Genomic DNA, 22,197 nt, shown 5'->3' with positions numbered 1-22,197 from the left:
CTAACCTCTGTTTCAGATGATGGCTGCATCCTTTCTCCTTTGTCAAACTAATCAGCTTAATATATATGTTAAGGCTTATCATAGTGCAGAAGCATAGCATGACATCTGCCATTAACAGCAGATCAATAGCAGATTTGAGACACATGAAAGCATACAAACAGATTTTATTAGACAGCATCAGAGCGCAAGGAAGTAATGACATTGTATAGCCAAGCATTGCAGCTGACCATGAAGAAAAGCCCCAATCTAGTCACATGCGCTCTTGTCTCGGTCACAGTGGCTTCTGTACATGATGAAAGATGATGACAGATCTTGACCTTCAAGAGCCCACACACAGCTTGCATTCCCATCTTACATCAACATATTGTTTTAACAGTGTCACTCAGAGAAAGAAGAATTTGATTAGATTCTAGCTGCCCTGGACAGACTTCAGAGGAAGAATAAGGAATAAGGAAAGAAACAAGAGTCAAGAAGCCATATCAGTGTATCAGTGTAAAAGGGGAATTCCTGCCTAAAATGAGAGTTTCATATTCTATACACACACCCACACACTCACCCACACACTCACCCACCCACCCACACACACACACACACACACACACATATATATATATATATATATATATATATATATATATACTTCTTTGCTTTAGGTGGAAGGGTAAAAAATCTTGTCTCTGGCATATCAATAAAGATAAAATAGCTGATTTTAATTAACCACCTCGGTAAGAGTTACACTAAAGGAAGCTTGCTTGTATTTGTCAGCATGTAGATCAGTGGCAAGGATTTGAAGACAATTGCTTCAGTTGCATGGCTGCAATACGATATTCAAATTCCTAGTTAGCCATGCACCTTCCTTCACCTGCTGACTGAAGAAAAAGAAACAGTCCACCCCCCAAAAATTACCTCAAGAGCTCAAAACTCAAAAGTTCCTCTTCCCAAGGTACATCATTCGGTTTCCTAGTTATATCACTCGAGAGGCTACTAAGCAGGTGTAGCGATTAGATTTTTCATTTGTACCTTCAACACCAGCATTCATATCAGTGAAGCTCGACTCTCCTCCTGTTGAGACCAATGATCACAAGCAAGAGCATTGAGTAGAGACACTCCAGGCTTGTCATGCTGACAGTTTAATCTCTATAATAATCAATAAGCAATGGTTGTAAATGCTGGCTTCTTGATTTACATCAGAATAGAAAGTAATCTCCAATGTCAACTAGACCACTGTAGAAAATAAAGATGTTAAAAGATAGATGACTGGAAATGTTTCTCATTACCACATAAAATTGCATTATTTTGTGTACTTCTGTGATGAAGTTTTCATGAAAAAAGAGACCCAGATTGCTCTTTCATTAGGAAAACCTGTCTGTAGAACTCAAATCTATATCTGAAATTGGGACACATAAATTTTGTGATATTCCCTGAGGTCCTCACTGGTTATAATGTCAGTGCACAATGAAGGTCTGACTTAAAGGGATATGCATTAGTAGCTCCCCTGCACTCTTCTGTGCTCTATTGAAAATGCAAGTCTAAAGAAGCATCTTGACTTAGCTTGGCTTGCACAAGCCATCGGAATATTTTACCACAATAAACGCCAAACTGTTAGTTGGTTTCTTTTATTTCTCAGATTGTACAAATCTTTAGAAACTGAAATGAATCCAATACCGTGAATGCGTTTATGCTCTAATTCTCAAACCAATGAATGAGCTCACAAAAATATCTTGTTGCATGGTTTAAAGTGAAGTAAAACAATGCTCTGCACTTCTCTGTGCATCAGTGTGTCTTTAAATTAAGTAAACATTGTTGATAGAGAAAAGTAATGTGGCAGTAGAACTGAATTCATGGAACTGAATTTCATTTCCTTACATTCAAATTCTGCAACATATAGCCTACTTCAATTTAAACAGTTTACTGTGCAAAAGAAAATGAAATCAATCAGCAATTTTCAGTTTAAACAGAGATAATCTCGGCCAAATATCTCCCACAGACAGTGAAGCTCTTTAGTCTGGTTAACGCCGGGTTTTTTTTTTTCTTCGAATGTACAGGTTTCCCTCCTTGAACTTTCATTTTAGAAACAAGACAATACAACTGCTTAAATGTTTTAAAAAGGTTAAAATCTCAGCACTCCTCCTTTTTCACTTGAACACATTGGACTTGTACATTACAGTATATTCAATGACGCGGCTCCGGTTGCTGCCACACTTGTCTTTCCATGGGGATATCAGTGTCCTTCTCGATATCCTCCAATGTCCTTAAGTGATCTTCCTGTTGTCTCTACCTTGCAGTGTCTAGTATTTGTCATCCTCCGTGTCGCTCAGAGGCTCGCAGCCGGCGACGGAGATGCTCTGGGCCAGCCGCTTGCGGAAGTGTCCGTTGGGGACCTGCCAGCCCAGACGGGAACGGGTGCGCACAGAGGCAGTGATGGTATTGGAGCGTCCCAGGCTGGTGGCCACTGCCGCCTCAAAGGTCAGAGTCTCCATGGGGGCGGAGGAGTCAGGGCTGTGCTCCTCCTCCTGCAGGGCGAGGTAGGGTTCTGAAGGGTAACGGCGGGCGGCGGAGACAAGGAACTCGTCCTGTTCTGAGTGCGTGCCCTCTTCCTCCTCCTCCTCCTCCTCCTCCTCCGCCTCCGCCTCCGCCTCCTCCTCTACCCTCACCTCCTCCTCTTCCTCCGCATTTTCATCCCACAGGGCATTGCTGCAGCACCCTAGCATGGGTGGCGCACTCTGCTCCTCCTCCTCCTCCTCATCGTCGGCCTGTGAGGAAGGGTGAGTGTGGCACACCAGGGGTGAGTAGGAGATGTGGGGGTGCGTGCGGGTGGACGTCTGAGACAGCCGGCGCTTCCCACTCGGGGTGCTCGACTCTGAGGTGGAGGGAACGGGGCTGTCCGAGCTGTTGCCCTAAACAGACACCGACCAGATGTTTATATAAATAAATGTTTTCTTTTTACATTAAAGATATTCATTCAACTTTCCCTTTAGCCCAACTGTAGATATGTATAGTGTACAAAGTTTGCTTTACTGATTTACTGATCTTATATAACTATAAGTAATGGATGTTTATATACACTAATTAGCCTAATTAGTACACATAAACTTCCAATAATTAGCATAATGCAATCTGCATCCCATCAACACGTGTACTGAACTGTGCCAAGTTGTTAAGTCATTTTAATCAGACTTGCATAACAAAACAAAAAAAGGGCTGTGCGGAGGTGAAGACATCAAATGTTCAACATTTCGTCAGACATCATAAGATACTTAAATGAAAGAAGGAAAAAACTAAACATATGTGCTACATGGTGGGATGCTGGCATGTGGTGTGTCAAGAAGATGGTATTTGACATTATATTGTCAGGCCTGCATGTGAATGACACCATAAATAGGCTAGTCTTTTATACAGCTCTTGCAAACATCCTGGTTTCCACCAGCTTCTTAGACTAACTAAGAACAAAGTCTGCGCAAATATATGTAGTTATTCACTCCTTTCCACTGGCGTGATAAAGTGGGCTTGGTGGGCTTCTGTTCTGCATTATGTAATACAAATAAGTTAAGTGATACTTTTTTGATCCCACAACCGGGGAAATTCCACCTCTGCATTTAAACCATCCGTGAAGTGAAACACCACATACACACTAGTGAACACACACACTAGGGGGCAGTGAGCACACTTGCCCGGAGCGGTGGGCAGCCCTATCCACGGTGCCCGGGGAGCAGTTGGGGGTTAGGTGTCTTGCTCAAGGACACCTCAGTCATGGACTGTCGGCCCTGGGGATCGAACCAGCAACCTTCCGGTCACAGGGCCAGATCCCTAACCTCCAGCCCATGACTGCCCCAAATAAGGAGAGCATCACAGAACCGTGCTACTGAGGACCCACATTTCTCAGCTGTAGCCTAGCTTTTGGAACGCAGCTATAGTATTAAACACTGTTATCTGTTCCCACCCCTGGTCCTGGAAAATCCCTGCTCTGCGCTTTCTACTGTGCTCCCTGTTACCTGATTCAACTAATCAGCCAATTACCATGCAAGTTCAATTAAACCGAGTTAAATTGGGTGTGTAGGAGCAGAAAGACATGAAAACGCCCAGAACAGTGAGTATTACAGAGATGGTGTGGTATGGAATCCCATAACTTGTTGAGCACCAGCTCAAAACTAAAGAACTTTGCTAATCAACTACATTTGAGGACAGAGGAAAATATTACGAACTATAAATTGGATAAATTGGATTTTTTTCCGAGCTGTTGCCTTAATATTTACAAAACATTAATGGTAAAATATACTGTATGTGTTTTTTTTTGTTAGTATTATTAAGAGTGATACTTCCTTTCAAAGACATGCTCTTCTATATAATAAAAAATAATGATAATATCAGCAATAATCATGTTGCTGTAAATAGTATAAGACAGTTTTTCACCTTTTCCCACTCAAACCTGTTATTTTCACATCTTTACCTGCCGGGTGAGGCCATGTCTTCTTTCCTCACTGGGAGACCGCGAGCAAGACTTTGAACTTCTCTCATTTGAGTTAAAGCGCGAGCTGTTCGGGGACAGCAGGTGGCGCTGTTCCTTGGACCGGCCTCGCTCCCTTTCCGCCTGGTGGGATTGCTCTGAATGTGACACTAAAGAATATGAAGCAGATTGTGTCAGAGGGACCACAGCCAAAGTCATCTGAAGTGTGATAGATGGGATGTTCATGCAGTGCAGCAATCTTCCACACTGAAGCTCCAGATGGACCTTTTGTCCTGCAGGTGGTGCTGCTGAACCGTAGATCAGAATGCATAGAAACCCACCTGCAGCTTTGTAGCTCTTGTGTCTGGGTCGGTACAAACGCTCAGGAGGCTTCTCCTCTTCCCACAATCCATTCATTTCCTGCTCATCCGCCTGCTCAACACCAAAAAGTAAAGTTGGAAAACATACTGCACAGACTTTCCTCCTGTCTATGTACATTGTCTATAGAAGTGGTTCCAGATCCTGGTCCTGTAGTGTCACTGGTGGAAAACACTGAAGAATGGTGTTCTGAGGTCAGCTCAAGGCACTGTGCAAAAGTCAGAGGCCAGCTCATATGGAAGGACAAGGTCAGAAAAATAAGTGAACAAATAGGTGTTTCCATAACTGGAATTGAAGAAAAAAAAAAGACGTGTTTCTAAGACAACTAAACACTGTTAAGAAGCCCTAACTGAGAAAAGAAAAAGATTTCTGAGATGTAGAGTAAGATTTTCTGGATTATGATTAGTCTAAATTTGTAATTAGGATCATGAGAAACACAAAATGCAACCAACTACTACAACAAAACTTTGGAGGTGGGAAAAAATTTCAGCTTTTCAAGGAATCTAAGTTTCCTGAAAAGAAAGGAAGCTGCAATAAAGGGTAAGGTAAAGGGTACACATACATACCACTGAAAAAAAATATTATTGTAGTGTTTACTGTTATTAAAGAAAGCACAGCTGCTGCCCAAGTTGTTGTAGTTGGCCACAGCCACACTGTACACAAAGATAATTTTATCTACCGATTCACTCCAAGCCTCGCTGTTTTGGTTCTTCTGCCGTCAGCATCAGACCGACTAATGCTTTCAAATCTAACAGAACCTTGCTTTCACAATAAGAGTCCTTATAGAATAACAGAGTGAATACATGCTGCAGAACTAATAGTCCAAAATTAACATTAACAACACAGAAAAACTTGAACAGACTACATCATATTTAGCTGTTGATGCTTCTTCAGTCCATGCTTACAGATGCTCTTGCTATAAATCCTCCACTTCAAGACACGAATCAAAAGGTTAATCATTTTCAATAGTTCTTTTGGGGTTAAATACTAGATTGCTGAACAGTACGGGTGCTAGGACTCAAACTGGCAAAACTCAGGCATGTGTAACCCTAGCACTGTGATATTTTTCACAGAATTGGGTCATTACAATAATGAAACCTCACTTTTAGTCAATCTAACAAAGCATGCAGAAACTCAAGCATGCACCGCAGCTTGGTCGCATTGTGCATTAGGAGGAGTCCCAGCTATAAACCGGGAATTGGCTAAACTGACTAGACTGGGAGGAAAAAAAAACATAAGCATGCACATGCAGTGTTTTGGGGAAAGCTTGCTGTACTTTCATCCACAAAACAGATTCTTACAGCAGATCCTTGGTTTTCCTCACTGTCTTCATGATTATTTGTCGCTGGCTGCATTAATAGCTCTTGGGGTGATATTGGACTCAGAGCCACGAAGCCACCACTGGTTCTATAGAAGAGCACACAATAAAAAAGTAATAAACATCCAGAACATGAACGTGAACTGAATATGTACAACAAATATCTCTTTCACTTTCTGTCAGATGTAAATGATATGGAATCAAAATAAGAATTGTTCATTATATTTACAGAAATTGGTCATTTGTCTTTGGCAGTGGTTTATGAGAAAGTAAGCATGAAACTATTTATATAGGAGTATATAAATGACTATATAAACAAATGCCACCCATAGTGCTGATGAATTGTTATTGCACTAAGATATACAGAATGTTGCAACAGTAGAAGTGACAGATGACTCATGTTCTGGCATATAAGGCCAACACAAAGCACAGGTACACAATAATAATTAAGTCTACATTTCTGTAAAATTCAGAGTCCACCCTTCATTTACTTAATGTCTGGTCAAAATCAACATTATGTGGAATTTATGCATTTTTTCATGTCAGGGAAAGTAAAAGAAGGATTGACTTAACAGAAAATTGCACAAAAAGCTCAACATCTAAATATAAAACCCTGTTTTCCACTATTTATTTTGTCCACTCAGAAGACTTGCTTTCAGATAATTTGCCCTTATTATCCCTGTCCACAGCACCTGGGAAGCAGGTTATGTGGCTTGATCAAAGGTACTTTGGTCTTATGCTCTCGGCTCAGGGGACTGAGCCGGTGACCTTCCAGTCACAAGCTTGTTTTCCTAACCTCCAGCTCATGGCTGCCCTTATAATCAATATTCAGCATCACACAACGCTCTCCAGAAACTTCACCTGGCTTCAGCAAGGACAGCTTAACAGCTCAGGTGGGATTTGAACCAAGCACCTTCTGATGGGAAGGGAAATGTTTTCATGGTGTCCCACTAGCAGCCATCATAGCAGTTCATCAAAGAAACCTGCAGGGATGTTTTTCCACATCTCCAAAGTTCTGTCTTAGAAGTTGGTTGCATTTTCTGCTTCTCACGATCCAAGTAGATGATGAGGTCTGGACTCTGGGGTAGTCAGTACATTGTTCTCAACACCAGCAGCTTCTTTGTTTGATTTACATTTTTGTTCTTTTTTTTAATCTTTTTTCTTTTCTTAGTGAGAACTTCTTAACAGCTACACATCCTTTCAGACTCATTACATTGAGTTGTCTTCTCACAGTGGAAGGATGGACAGATTTCAGATCTGAAGCAGCGTGATTTTCTCCTCTCTGTCAGAGATGAAAGCTTTAAGTGCTGTTTATGTGAGGGGGACAGCACTGGCGATCTACTAGGTCTTGCATATTTGGCCATTTTGATTGGTAATTAAATAAATTAAGGGTGGTATTTAACTTTTGCACAGTAAAGTACAGTAACGGACTACATTTACTAGGAATAAATTTAAACAGATGCTTGCTGAGAATGCTCATGGCACATGGATGTTTCATTGACACTGTGATATAGTCTGAGTAGTTTCATATGTATCCCATGGCGTAGCAATTCTAATCATACTTCATGTACGGGCTATGACTGTATACTTTGTCATTGTTGTATTGGAATTGCTTTAATATTGTTTATTCAAGTCTTCATCTACAGATGTGATACTGACTCAAATAACTGAAGGAACAGCTGCCGTGTTCACTTAGCCCTGGCAATTTTAGTGTTTGTGGTTTAATACATACATCATCTAGCTGTGGAAGTGAGCGCGGTTTGATAGCCGGAACGAGGCCACCTGATGGAGACACTGTCCTGACCTCGTGTGGGCAGCAGGGTCACGAGTGAGAGGCGGAGATGGCACGCTTACTGCTGGTCTAATGTGGGCATGCTTGAAGCTTCTGCTGCGCTAACATAGCCTTTTCTCAACTCATGATGAAACTCACATACTCCACTCCCCCACACGGGGAGAGTGGTCTCTCATGCCTTCTGTTAGGTTTGGACTTTATGGTGCTCAGCTCTGAGGTAATGGTTGAAGTATGCACTTTGGGGTGCTCTTAGCTATTGTGCTTTGGGCTACAATGGAGGCTCACTTAGTAAGGAGAACCTACCTTATAAGTATTTAACAGTATAAAGTATTGTTCAAAAGTCAGGGACCACCCTTCATTTATAGACTTTCAAGTCTAAAATGGACATTAAATACAAGTTATTCATAATATATATATATATATAAACACTGCTCAAAACAATAAAGGGAACACTTAAACAACACAATATAACTCCAAGTAAATCAAACTTCTGTGAAATCAAACTGTCCACTTAGGAAGCAACACTGATTGACAATCAATTTCACAGCTGTTGTGCAAATGGAACAGACAACAAGTGGAAATTACTGGCAATTAGCAAGACACACTCAATAAAGGAGTGGTTCTGCAGGTGGGAACCACAGACCACTTCTCAGTACCTTTCTGCTTTCTGGCTGATGTTTTGGTCACTTTTGAATGTTGGAGGTGCTTTCACACTCGTGGTAGCATGAGACGGACTCTACAACACACACAAATGGCTCAGGTAGTGCAGCTCATTCAGGATGGCACATCAATGCGAGCTGTGGCAAGAAGGTTTGCTGTGTCTGTCAGCGTAGTGTCCAGAGGCTGGAGGCCCTACCAGGAGACAGGCCAGTACACCAGGAGACGTGGAGGAGGCCGTAGGAGGGCAACAACCCAGCAGCAGGACTGCTACCTCCACCTTTGTGCAAGGAGGAACAGGAGGAGCACTGCCAAAGCCCTGCAGAATGATCTCCAGCAGGCCACAAATGTGCATGTGTCTGCACAAATGGTTAGAAACGGACTCCATGAGGATGGTATGAGGGCCCGACGTCCACAGATGGGGGTTGTGCTCACAGCCCAACACCGTGCAGGACGCTTGGCATTTGCCAGAGAACACCAGGATTGGCAAATTCGCCACTGGTGCCCTGTGCTCTTCACAGATGTAAGCAGGTTCACACTGAGCACATGTGACAGACGTGACAGAGTCTGGAGACGCCGTGGAGAGCGATCTGCTGCCTGCAACATCCTTCAGCATGACATGGCAGTGGGTCAGTAATGGTGTGGGGTGGCATTTCTTTGGAGGGCCGCACAGCCCTCCATGTGCTCACCAGAGGTAGCCTGACTGCCATTAGGTCCTGGGATGAGATCCTCAGATCCCTTGTGAGACCATATGCTGGTGCGGTTGGCCCTGGGTTCCTCCTAATGCAGGACAATGCTAGACCTCATGTGGCTGGAGTGTGTCAGCAGTTCCTGCAAGATGAAGGCATCGAAGCTATGGACTGGCCCGCCCATTCCCCAGACCTGAATCCGATTGAGCACATCTGGGACATCATGTCTCGCTCCATCCACCAACGCCACGTTGCACCACAGACTGTCCAGGAGTTGGCGGATGCTTTAGTCCAGGTCTGGGAGGAGATCCCTCAGGAGACCATCCGCCACCTCATCAGGAGCATGCCCAGGCATTGTAGGGAGGTCATACAGGCACGTGGAGGCCACACACAATACTGAGCCTCATTTTGACTTGTTTTAAGGACATTACATCAAAGTTGGATCAGCCTGTCGTGTGTTTTTCCACTTTAATTTTGTGTGTGACTCCAAATCCAGGCCTCCATTGGTTAATAAATTTGATTTCCATTGATGATTTTTGTGAGATTTTGTTGTCAGCACATTCAGCTTTGTACAGAACAAAGTATTCAATGAGAATATTTCATTTTTCAGATCTGAAGCAGCTTGATTTTCTCCTCTCTCTGTAAGTTGGAAAGCTGTAAGTGCTGTATATCTGATGGGGACAGTTTTGGGGGTCTACCATGTGTTGTACAGCTGTTAGGAGTAATTTTCTCTGTGGCTTTTAATATTTTTTTTTTAACCTCAGTTTTGGAAAGTCTTGTTTTTTTCACTCATTTCTCTTTGATTTTCTCCTTCTTTATGCAAGTATATTATTTTTTCAACAACTAGCAGTTAAAGAACTGGGTTGACCTGAAATTAAATAAAAGAAGTGTGGTCTCGGACTCAGTCAGTGCTGTATATTCAGTGTATTACTTATTTAAGATAATTTTACTGTATATTAAAGTTGCCTGGCAGATACGTTTCCCTGAAAACAAGTAACCAAATTTTATAATGGCTCAATTTCCAAACGCGCACTAGTGCAATGATCATCATAAAACTGCAGATGGAGTATGAATTTGTGTATGAGTTCAGTCTCTGGCTCCAAGGGTGATTTTTAGTGTGTAAGACGAGCTTCATTGTGTCTTAGTGCTCAGCATGTAATACTGTAAGACACTGGAAGGCAGACTTACAAGGCTGAGCCTGCACTGTGAGATATTAAAGGAAGAGCGGGGCTGCTTGACTGTAGGAGAGAAAGAGAAAGAGAATGAAAGAGGGAGATTATTTTTCATTGCACTTTCAATGTTTGACCTTCTATAAAACATGCAATACTTTGTATTTACTGGACCATTTCTACTGCTATTACTATGTGTGTTTTTGTAAGCGCTATGTAATTGTGGTACAATGAGATGAGAATTTGATTCGAGAACAACGCCCTCCAGGCTGGCCAAATCAATAAGCATACATTCAGTATTCTGGACTAATCAGATGATGTGTTTGAAGTAGAAATATAACTAGATTTGGGTCCTACACTGGCAGTAATGGTTTGATTCAGAAAAAAAGAGTTTCATTGCATCACTATTTCATACCAATTAAAGTTAACCCAACCTAAACAAATATGGACCATTCTATTAGTTATTAGTTCAAACTGCAGTCCCATAAAAAGTTAAGTATTCAGACTTTAGATGTTTATAAGGATTATGTTATGATCTACTTAAATCCAAGGCATTAATTGAGATAGTAATTTAGCTAAATATACATCAAATCATCCTTTATAGAGTACTTTATATTGGGAGGCATCTTTCCCAAACAGCAACCCCTAAATTTACACTTGTGAAAATAATACTTACCTTTTTTTCAATTGTTAATAACTGTTCAAAGCTGTTTGCTAGTCATGTAGTGGCTAGTGTTTGTGAGTTCTGCTCAAAATGATCCAAACCAATGACTACTGAGACATTGGGTAAAGTTCGGGTAGTGTTACGGGTAGTTTGGGTAGTGTTACGGGTAGTTTGGGTAGTGTTACGGGTAGTTTGGGTAGTGTTACGGTTAGTTTGGGTAGTGTTACGGGTAGTTTGGGTAGTGTTACGGTTAGTTTGGGTAGTGTTACGGTTAGTTTGGGTAGTGTTATGGGTAGTTTGGGTAGTGTTACGGGTAGTTTGGGTAGTGTTACGGGTAGTTTGGGTAGTGTTACGGTTAGTTTGGGTAGTGTTACGGTTAGTTTGGGTAGTGTTATGGGTAGTTTGGGTAGTGTTACGGTTAGTTTGGGTAGTGTTACGGTTAGTTTGGGTAGTGTTATGGGTAGTTTGGGTAGTGTTACGGTTAGTTTGGGTAGTGTTACGGGTAGTTTGGGTAGTGTTACGGGTAGTTTGGGTAGTGTTACGGTTAGTTTGGGTAGTGTTACGGTTAGTTTGGGTAGTGTTATGGGTAGTTTGGGTAGTGTTACGGTTAGTTTGGGTAGTGTTACAGGTAGTTTGGGTAGTGTTACGGTTAGTTTGGGTAGTGTTACGGGTAGTTTGGGTAGTGTTATGATTGTTTTAGTAGTGATAAAATGGAACATTCAGTCATTTATTTTAATTAAATAAACATAATTAAGGTATAAGGTCTTTTTAATCAAAAGTCCAAGTCAGTTAAAAGTCCCAAATGTGTTTTCAACTCAAACTTTTAAAAAGTTTGGTAGAATGATCCATACAGATTTTGAATATTAAACTAAATACTTGCAATGGAAAACATTTTAAATCCACCTTATAAGTATTTAACAGTGTAAAGTCAGTATATCGAACGAGAGATTTGTAAGAATATTATCCAACTTATTTCTAGACATGTTTACTTGTTGCAAGTAGTTTTATCTAGTGTAGTGTAGTGAGTAATGGACTAGGGTTCGATTCCCCACCCAGGGAATTTACACATTGCTTTAACAATACGAATCCTTGCAAGACAAATGCTGCATGCGCCTGCCTCTATAAGACGATTAAATTGCAAGTTGCTCTGGATAAGAGTCAAATGCATAAATGTAGTGAAAGTGTCTTATTGCACTGGCAGATCATTTAGCTTTTTTTTTAAGCATTATTTCTTAAAACAAGAAAAAAAGGCACTTTCCCAAGCAAGTAAAACACATCAAGGAATATATTCATTAATCTTAATACTCTTCTTACAACAAACTCATAATGAGACAGTAGATATGTCACCAAATTTAGGATCTTGTAAAAATCAGCTTGTGCATTGACGAAGGACATAAATCCCCCCTGGACATTTGATTTTAGGTGCATCTATATTCTTAATTGTTTTATCATAAAGTTCAAACTAGACATGTGATAAACAGAAGGTTCATTCTGGAATCTACCTGCTTCTCAGCTTGCTGTCTCAGCTTCTTGGCTTTGCTCTGCTTAAAGTAATCCATAATCATCATGGAGGCATAGATTTTACCAACGGTCATGTCTGTGTCTATAGGGACAAAAAACACACACACACAGATACAGACAAGTATAATTAGAGAAGCTTCCCCTCTGTATCATGAAAATGCATCTCTCCATAAACACAGGCAGGAACAGGGACATGCTTTCTTATTGTACAATCGCATGTTTAGGCTACGGTATGTGTATAAATCACAGTATGAGATAAAACAGGATTTTTGCGCTCTTTATGGTTATCAGCCTAAGTGATGGGCACCTGAGCTTCACCTTTATTGATAGGCACCAGCAGGTCCAAGGTCTTCTGGGACAGATGTGGCCAGATCACACTGATCTCCTTCTGCAGCTCAGTGTCCAACTGCACCCGGTCTTCTCCACCTACAAAGGGCAGTAAACGGACTGCAATGTTTACACCTCCTCAGATATATGTGCACTACAAAGCCTCACACAGATATACACAGATTAATTAATATTCATTATAATCAATATTCAGACCTCAAACTTAAACATTGTAAAAAATAAACAAGGTCATTTCATTTTTTCCAACCATTAAATGAAATCAATTAAAAAATGCCTAATATTAGGACTGTTATCAACAAAGAGCATTTCCTATGCAATACAAATATAACAGTAAGTGCACAACTGAAAAAACAATAAAAGATTCTGGAAATCTTTTTAGATTAAATGAGAATAAATTATGCTGGTCAAATGATTAAAATTCATCATTAATTCAATTAAATTAAAATAATTAATCCTGAATAATTACATTATTTTGTGTTGTTATTCGTAATTAATTAGCTTTCCACAAAGGAAACGCAGTTTCCAATTTTCATCCACATGCATGTTCCAATGAATGAGTGTACATATCATATCATATATGCAGTCAGTAGTTGTAACTCGTCTGTGTTGTAGCCTCTCACTCTCATTCATACAGCTTGTCGATTGTTGTTACAGTAGAGGCTCTGGAGAGGAAGTGGAGTTTTCTACTTTGTTGTTGCTTTTGTTAGTTTGTTGCTTATTGATTTCTCCACAGGCCTCCCCCAAGCATTTTCCAGCATAGTCTGCTAAAAGTGCTGAAGGTTTTGCTTTAAAAGTCACTGAAAAACCTGTTTTTGAACAAGAAGGTCAATACAGTCAAATCTCTCATAGCAACTTAATCAGTACTTGCTTCCATACTTTGGGACTGTATAGTATTTTTATTTTCACACCTGCTTAAACTCATGCAGGGCTGATAAGAAGCTGCAGCTCCAAGTATAATGACAGCCACCTAAATATATTTTGTCCCTTTTAAACAATTTCTAATATATAAACAAATGAAATTTTAATAAAAATGAATATGACTTCCTCCAGCTACCGGCATCTGACCACCCCCCCCGGGTGATGCTTCCTGCCAAAGTTTATTTCAGAGCTACGGGAAACACTGAACTGATGAACTAGGAGGAGGGAACAACTATCCTGAGCACATACCATAAAATTCTCTCTCTCTCTCTCTCTCTCTCTCTCTCTCTCTCTCTCTCTCTCTCTCTCAAACATACACAGGTTTGGTCGTTTCTAACCTCGAGCGATTTTGATCTCCAGGGCAGTGCGGATCAGAGACATCAGTGTGGAGGTAAAGTGAACGGTCATGTCCTCATCCACAGGCATGTTCATCAGTACCAGCCTCTGCATGTATTTACACACATACACATACACACACACACAAACACACACACACACACACATACAAAAAGGTGATCAGAGCAACACACAGCTCTTTTAGAGCATTGTTTTTAAAGCCAGCCTGGAAGGCCCTTTAACTTTTATTGACATAAAATATTTTAAGTAATCCATACACTTAAGTATATGCATTTTTAAATGACAGCTTAGCATAATGTAGAAGTATCAGAGTGTCTGTCTTACCTTATAGGCAACTTTTGCTGGACATTTCTTCCCAAGTCCAAGAGGGGGCGACATGTGTGTCAACATCTCGTACATGGCATTGTAATGGATTCGGCCACTAAAGAGCACATGAGAGAAGTTCTGTCAGGTGTAGCTGCTCACAGTGCAACCATTTTTTCACTCATGATAAAATTGTGGCGCATCCTAATTTATAGAGGACTAGTCAATAGTTTGGACACTCGTCAAGTATTTTTCTTTACTTTACTTACTTTATTTTCCATATTATAGAATAAATGGGAAAGGCACACACTGGTGAGAACAAGGATGAAGAAGCTTGGGAAGATCAGTAATGATTTCTCTCTACAAATAAAGATCAGAATGGTCCAGGCTGTGGTCTTTTCTGTGAGTCTTTAAGATCTGAAAGCTGGACAATAAAAATGTGGGAGAGATCAAATGTTATATATACTTTGAACTTGATGGTGTTGCTGAAGATTTTTGAGAGTATCTTGGATTTCAAAGAAAACAAACTGATTATTGACCAAATCAAGCCTCACCTCTAAGCTAAGGTAACCAAACTGAAGCAGTTATGTATATCAGGAGAAGCACCAATTCATTGGAAAAGACTGATGACTGGAAAAGCTGGAGAAGAGGACAACCAGCAATAAGATGAATGGAAACAACCAGAGGAATCATGAAAAAGCCATTAAAAAGTCTAAAGACCCAAAGACAAGGGAGGATATTCTGGAGCAACACTGTCAATATGCTCACCAACACTCAGAATCAACTTCAGTCAATAATGAAACAATAATCAAAACAATAAACAATAATCAGAACTAGGAAATATTAAGATTAAGAGACCCTTATTAGTCCTACAATGGGGAAATTTCACCTTCACATTTAACCCATCCGTGAAGTGAAACACCACATACACACTAGTGAACACACACACTTGGGGGCAGTGAGCACACTTGCCCGGAGCGGTGGGCAGCCCAATTCGCAGCGCCCGGGGAGCAGTTGGGGGTTAGGTGTCTTGCTCAAGGACACCTCAGTCATGTGCTGTTGGCTCTGGGGATCAAACTGGCGACCTTCTGGTCATGAGGCTGGATCCCTAACCTCCAGCCCTCGACTGCCCCCAAAATAAATATCACCTGGAATTATGAAGTGACTGAAAAAAAGAGGCAACAAAACTATTTATCCCCTTGTCCTCGATGCAGCTGTACACACTCTTCGTGTTCTCTGAAGCAACTTCATGAGGAGCCCCCTTTTCTATCAAACCCTCTGATAGTAAGTTCCACCTCTGCTGAGAGCTTGTTGGCTGCTGACCACTATGTATTGCATAGTCATTTCCCAAATGTTTACATTTTTAAAATAGATCCATAGACAGACATACATCTTTACTTCATATATCTGTCTTCGAGTCAAACGTAATAATTTTTAGAATAAGCCTTCAGATCGACGTGCCTTCAAAATGATGCAAAACATATACTCAATCAGACTAGATTGACTAGAATTGTTCACATTTTTTAGTAATTTTACTGTTTTCCATTTCTAGCCTCATGATATCAAAGAACTATTGCTTTTCAAAATATCTCCCTTCCCACAGTTCAAATAACCATGGCAGCAGTGGTTATTAAAAGCTGCAAAATTGGGGTTCCAACTGTGTCACTGTTGGTGAATCCCATTACGGAGCTTTTTTTGTTCTCTCTTCACGCTGTTCTCTGTAAGCATTCACATTCTCGTTTAAAGGAATCCCCCACAACTACAGGATGTGTTAACGCCCCCATCAGGAGAGCAGGTTAATCTCATTTGGTGTGGAGTGGTGCTGGCAGGTGGTGAGCCCTCACCCGTGATTTCATGCTGTCTCTCTCTCTCTCTCTCTCTCTCTCTCTCTCTCCTCCCCCTGTTTCTGAATAAGCGTCTCTCTAATTCTCATTCATCTCTTACACATACTACATCTACCGAAATCCTTACCTGTGGCCATCAAACTCTATAACTCCTGTGGTTCATCTGTGCAACACTCAATACCTAACTGTACTGTTCATATGTGTAATTATAATAATTATGCATGCAATAACTCAGAGATACAATAATTTGAACCGCCTTATACTAGATGTTTAATATTTATTACCACAGTCACCGCCAATTTACTATATTCATAAGAACTTAAATCTTATGTACATATTGCAAATTTCTCTTTATCTTTGTCTTAAATTATTAAAGTGTTTATTCGTTTACATGGTTGCAACTTTAACACCTGCAATTTCCCTCTGGGATCAATAAAGGATTCTGATTCTGACTCTGATACTACTCATCAAACGTTTGAGGGCAGCTACCTCTTCAAAGCCATTTTGTAATATATGAGGATGTTTACTCCATTGTTTTGCAGTCATTTAACATATTAAACAGTTTTAAAAGGTTTTTTAGAGAACTGTAGTGAAAGAAAAGCCATCAGCACATTTTATCACTTATAGTGTGTATGTTAGCATCCATCATCAGTCTTCAACCTTTCATGAGTTTGGGCCACCTTTTTGGCCAAAAGAGTTGCTTTTAACAATAGTTTGGAAAAGAAAACCATCAAATCATCGTGTAGACAAAACCTGCTTGTCCACAAGGAAGACACTTTGATGAACGTAAAGCTGAGTGTTGAAGCTAAGTATGTAAAGGAACTGGCAAGTATGTGTGCATGTGAACAAAACATTTCCATGTATTTTTTACTAACAACTGAGAAGTAATTGAAAAAACATAACTCAAAAACTTCTAGAAAGGCATCCTCAAACTTTTGATGGACACTGTTTACAAAATATCGCATGGAGCTGTTCTTCTTGCTTACCATGCGGCTCGATCGTACTCCCCCCAGATCCGAACAAATTCATCCAGATGGTGAGGTCCAAGAATGGAGGAATCCCGTGTCAGATACTCAAAGTTGTCCATGATCACAGCTACGAAGAGATTTAGCATCTGAGGAAGGCAGGAAGAGTGGGTGGGGTCAGCATTTTCATGGTGCAATAATGTTGAGCCCAGCACAACTACAATCCCCCACAATGTATGCATGTATTATATATATATATATATATATATATATATATATATATATATATATATATATATATATATATATACAACTTGAATGAAAAGCTGAATTTTTGAAATATTTACTTGAATTTCAATGTTGTCAATGTTTTGTGAACAATGTCACAAATTACTTACACTTAGAAACAGTGCAGAATAAAAGTTTATCCGTTTGAACATTAAATATCTTGTCTTTGTAGTGTATTTAATTGAATATAGGTTAAAAAGGATTTGCAAATCATCGTATTCTGTTTTTATTTATGTTTTAGACAACGTCCCAACTTCACTGGAATTGTGGTTGTAAATGGAGCTGATAAAATGGACAATGAGCGTAGGTACAAGGAGGGGTACTTAACAAAGGGCCCAGGGTAAGTACTCCAGTCTTACCAGGAAAGAACTGAAGAAGATGAATGAAACAAAGTAGAAATAGGCAAAGTCAGTGCCACAGCCGCCCTCATGATCAGGAGAGATGAACGGCGGGGCGATGGAAGGATCAGGCTCACACTCCTGACCAGCCAAACATGACAGCATGATCTCCTGCCAAGACTCCCCTGTTGCACTCCTGACAAAACACAGTTGAATAGCTGTGTCAATGTGTCAGTAAACACACAACAACTAAACCTCTGATCAGAGAAAGATTTTGAAACCAGTTAAATATCCATCCATCCATCCATCCATTTTCTAAGCCGCTTCTCCGTCAGGGTCGCGGGGCAGTTAAATATCACATTTCACATATCTCATAACTTAATATCACATATACACTATATGGCCATAGCCAAACACTGGCAGCAGAACTAGTCATACTGAAGAACTCAGTGACTTCAAAGCATAGCACCATCATAGAATGCCACCTTTGCCTCAAGTGAGTTTGTGAACTTGTGCCCTGCTAGATCTGCCCCAGCCAACTGTAATCACTATTACTGTAAAATGCACCTAGGAGCAAGAACAGCTCAGGCACAAAGCGGTAGACCACACAAACTCACAGAGCAGAGCTGATGAGCTCTTTCGCATCATTCACTGCATATTTCTAAACGGCCTCTGGAAGCAACACAAGATCAGGAACTTTGTTGGGAGCTTCATGAAATGGATTTTCCAAGCAGCTCCATATTAGCCTAAGATCACTATGTGCAATGCCATACGTCATGTGAAGTAGTGTAAAGTTCACTGCCACCAGACTCTAGGGGCAGTGGAAACGTTTGCTGGAGTGATGAATCACTCTTCACTATCTATTAATCCGAAGGTCTATTTGGCGGATACTCTGAGAACTCTACCCTACTGGAAATAACAATGCCAACAGTAAAGTTTGGTGGAGGGGGATAATGGTCTAGGGATGTTTTACAGTGCTGGAGACCCTTATTACCAGTGAAAGGTAATGTTAATACCATGACTTCCATGCATGTATAGTGCATGACTGTACCCATGTACACAAAGTGAAACATCCATACAGCCATGAGCCTGATGTGGAGGAACTCCAGTGACCTGCACAGAGCCCTGACCTCAACTCCCTTCAACACCCTTGGGATGAATTGGAAGGCCAATCGCAAGCCTGTTCTTCTCATTCAACACTAGTACCTGACTTCATAAATGCTCTTATGACTGAAGGGGCACAAATTCCCTCAGACACACTCCAAAACCTTGTGTAACGGCTTCCCATGTGAGTGGAGGCTGTTACAGTCGCAATGGAGGGATGGGAGGGGTTAGGTTCACATTAGTGCCCACATGAAGGTCAGCTGTCCATGTACTTTTGACAATACAGTGTATTTTCATATATCATAATTATGACCAGCATCAATGTACAGCTCAAAAGCTAAAAGTATACAAAATAGTGACTTGCACTTTATGTCTGTACCAGTCTTTCCAAGCATTCAGAGACATGCACTGCACATGACAGAAGTGTATATTCATTATTTTGTCCATAATTATCTAATAATTCATGAAACATATAGAAAGTTTTTCCAGATAGTAATCATCTCACCAATTTAAAGAACCTATAATCACTATACTGGTTCTATAGTGAGGTTTTCTGTTTCACTGAACTTTATTTGACTTGACCATAGTTTAACTTACTTCAAGACATTTGAGATTCTCACTATACATTTGATTTTATACGTCAGCTGGTGAATTTACCTGAAAAGCAGCATCAAGGCACTGAAAAAGTTCTTGAAGTTGTTATGTTGGTTTATGTGGCTCTCGTCATTCAGCTTGATGTTTCCAAACACCTACAAGTGACCGACAGGGCAAGGCACAGTGCTCAGCTCATACATACTGAAAATGACCATTCAGTTAAAATGGATTTAAGACACACTATATACTTCTTTGTCGAATTAAGGTCCTCACTCTATTTTATTCTTCATTTTTATTGTTTTTTTAACCTGAATTTCATCAAGGGACCGATTTTAAAAAGGCCATCATCTGTTAAAAGATTATAACTGCTGATATGATATGATATCATATGTTGGAACATGGTCTTACCTGCATGCCAATGATGGCGTAGATAAAGAAGAGCATAGCGATCAGCAGACACACGTATGGCAGAGCCTGAGATGAGGACCGGAGGAGGAAGCGATTTACAGATGTTTACAGAAGATAAACTCTCACTAGCTACCTACACATTCACATTATAGTAACTGTAGTAGTCAGATTTGTGAAACAGCACATCATTAACACAAGATGCATGCCTTATTCTTCATTCTGAACATTGTGAGTGAGAATAGTGCTGGGATATTTATGTACATTAAGAAACAGTAAAAATCCAGCTTGTACCTTAAAGGACTGTACAAAGGTCCAGAGAAGGATTCGGATTGTGTAGCCTTGCCTCAAGAGTTTGATAAGCCTGGCTGCCCGGAACAGCTTCAGGAAACTCATGTTGAAGGTGTTCACAGACTGGAAAAGAAAAAGAATACATAAAATACGTGTTATCTCTGCCTTTAAACTGAACATACGCAATCTGTCTGTTTTCCAGTACAGTGGCCACTGGTTTGGTCAACTTTTGTTGCAAGCAGCAAACATTATTGCAAGGTAAGTTTGTAGCCTCTAAAATCTGTCTTTTGTAGCTCATCTATCTTATTTCAAATTTGATTCATGGATCAAAATGGACCATTATGACTTTAGACCACATGACCTTTTCTGCCATGGCTAATAGGTTAGCACTATAGAAGTAATATGAAAAAGTTCGGAACAGACAAAAGAGCACTCGACACTACAAAAATTGGATTACTGATATGAAAATGATTAAGTGGTGTTAAGTGAACGTAATGTGTAAACATAAACTGTTTCATCCTCACCTGTAAATCTACAATGATCTCCGAGATGCTGCCCAGCACAGTGATGAAGTCAAAGATGTTCCACGTGTCTCTGAAATAGTTCTGTCAGAAGAGAGTGGGATCATAAATGTGCTAAGTATATATCTTTTTGCATTATGGAGCTGGACTATCCATTATTTCGAATGTAAATAGCAGCTAATGGCTTTTAGTAGACATTAAAAATGAAAAAGCTAAAATTCTAATACATGATATGCCTAATGTATGGAATTCCAAAATATTCCAGCAAAAATAGTGACCACCCCAATTTTATGAGTTGCTTGCATCTTTGCTTAGTTTTGCCATAGTTCTGTTTGTTGAAGGGGCATTACGGCCTGAAACAAGCATTATATCTATCACTGTTTTGGAAGAAAACCTTGTATCTCCAAAATGGTAACTTTACAGTAGAAGGAACAAACCTACTAATTTTAATGTAAGTCAATGGAACCAGACTTTTCCCCCCCAAGTCGATTTGGGCTGTTTCTTTTGGTCCATTCTTCATGAAATTTAAAGAAATATAAAGAGCAACAAACATTTTCAAATTATGTCCAAAACTGAAAAACAGAAGGTTTTCTTCCAATGGCAGCGATATGATATTTGTCACGTTACATAGCATTCTTTAGCTTTTCTCAGCCTCACTGGTTTAATATTTTTGTATCAGTTATATATCAGTTATATTTATTAACTGGTTTAATATTTTTGTATCCTTTTGTGTTTTCACCCATCCATGTGCACTCACTACAATACCCAGCACGCAACACGCCCCACAGTGCTTGTATTTTTCCAATAGTTTCTCCCACCTTCAAGGTCATCAGAAGGGGGTTTTCCTTCTCTTTTGACCAGAACATCTCATGCTAGACAGAGTACTGTGACACCACTGAGGTGAACAAGCATGTTTACAACAGACGTAACAATGGGTTATTTTTGCATTTTGGCCCAAGTGCCTCTTTAAAGCTAGTTATTTAGGCTCATCCCGATGAATTTATAGAATTTTAGAAAAGTGAGTGAGTTCATGTTTTGTGATTTTTGCAGGCATCAGTGAGTTTATGCTGAGAGGGCGATGCGGACATGCTGGCAAATAATCTCCTGTTTCTCCAGCTTGTCATGCAGTAAATGCAGTCAGACATTACTGGCATGATGTGGGTTCTTTTTGTTTATTTTGTTTTCATTTTTTGCTGGGAGAAATTTGCACAAGTAGATCACCTCCCCCGCTGCTTTTAATGGGAGCCAAGGGACCCGAGCATATCGGCTTCCAAAACGTAAAAAATAAA

General features: G+C 40.2%; 1 protein-coding gene across 4 annotated transcripts in view; it reads right to left on the bottom strand.

Moving 5' to 3' along the window:
* Nucleotides 1-1,600: 1,600 nt before the first annotated feature.
* cacna1eb (calcium channel, voltage-dependent, R type, alpha 1E subunit b) overlaps nt 1,601-22,197 on the bottom strand; it is a 90,775-nt gene continuing 70,178 nt past the window's right edge. For 3 of the 4 annotated variants that reach the window (XM_037546842.1, XM_037546848.1, XM_037546851.1), the window contains 15 exons: nt 20,912-20,992; nt 20,391-20,510; nt 20,100-20,165; nt 19,755-19,846; nt 18,015-18,189; nt 17,389-17,516; nt 14,580-14,676; nt 14,237-14,342; nt 12,951-13,058; nt 12,614-12,714; nt 10,467-10,516; nt 6,124-6,229; nt 4,786-4,876; nt 4,448-4,614; nt 1,601-2,897 (listed from right to left, as the gene is read on the bottom strand). In XM_037546842.1, coding sequence (XP_037402739.1) covers nt 2,289-2,897; nt 4,448-4,614; nt 4,786-4,876; nt 6,124-6,229; nt 10,467-10,516; nt 12,614-12,714; nt 12,951-13,058; nt 14,237-14,342; nt 14,580-14,676; nt 17,389-17,516; nt 18,015-18,189; nt 19,755-19,846; nt 20,100-20,165; nt 20,391-20,510; nt 20,912-20,992 — 2,097 coding nt within the window. In that variant the 3' untranslated portion in view covers nt 1,601-2,288. The remainder of the gene's footprint in view (nt 2,898-4,447; nt 4,615-4,785; nt 4,877-6,123; nt 6,230-10,466; nt 10,517-12,613; nt 12,715-12,950; nt 13,059-14,236; nt 14,343-14,579; nt 14,677-17,388; nt 17,517-18,014; nt 18,190-19,754; nt 19,847-20,099; nt 20,166-20,390; nt 20,511-20,911; nt 20,993-22,197) is intronic. The other variant, XM_037546846.1, reaches the window with a different exon arrangement.

The sequence above is a fragment of the Pygocentrus nattereri genome, chromosome 2 (genome assembly GCF_015220715.1).
Source record: "Pygocentrus nattereri isolate fPygNat1 chromosome 2, fPygNat1.pri, whole genome shotgun sequence".
NCBI lineage: Eukaryota > Metazoa > Chordata > Actinopteri > Characiformes > Serrasalmidae > Pygocentrus > Pygocentrus nattereri.
This window is presented reverse-complemented; position numbering and strand designations above follow the sequence as displayed.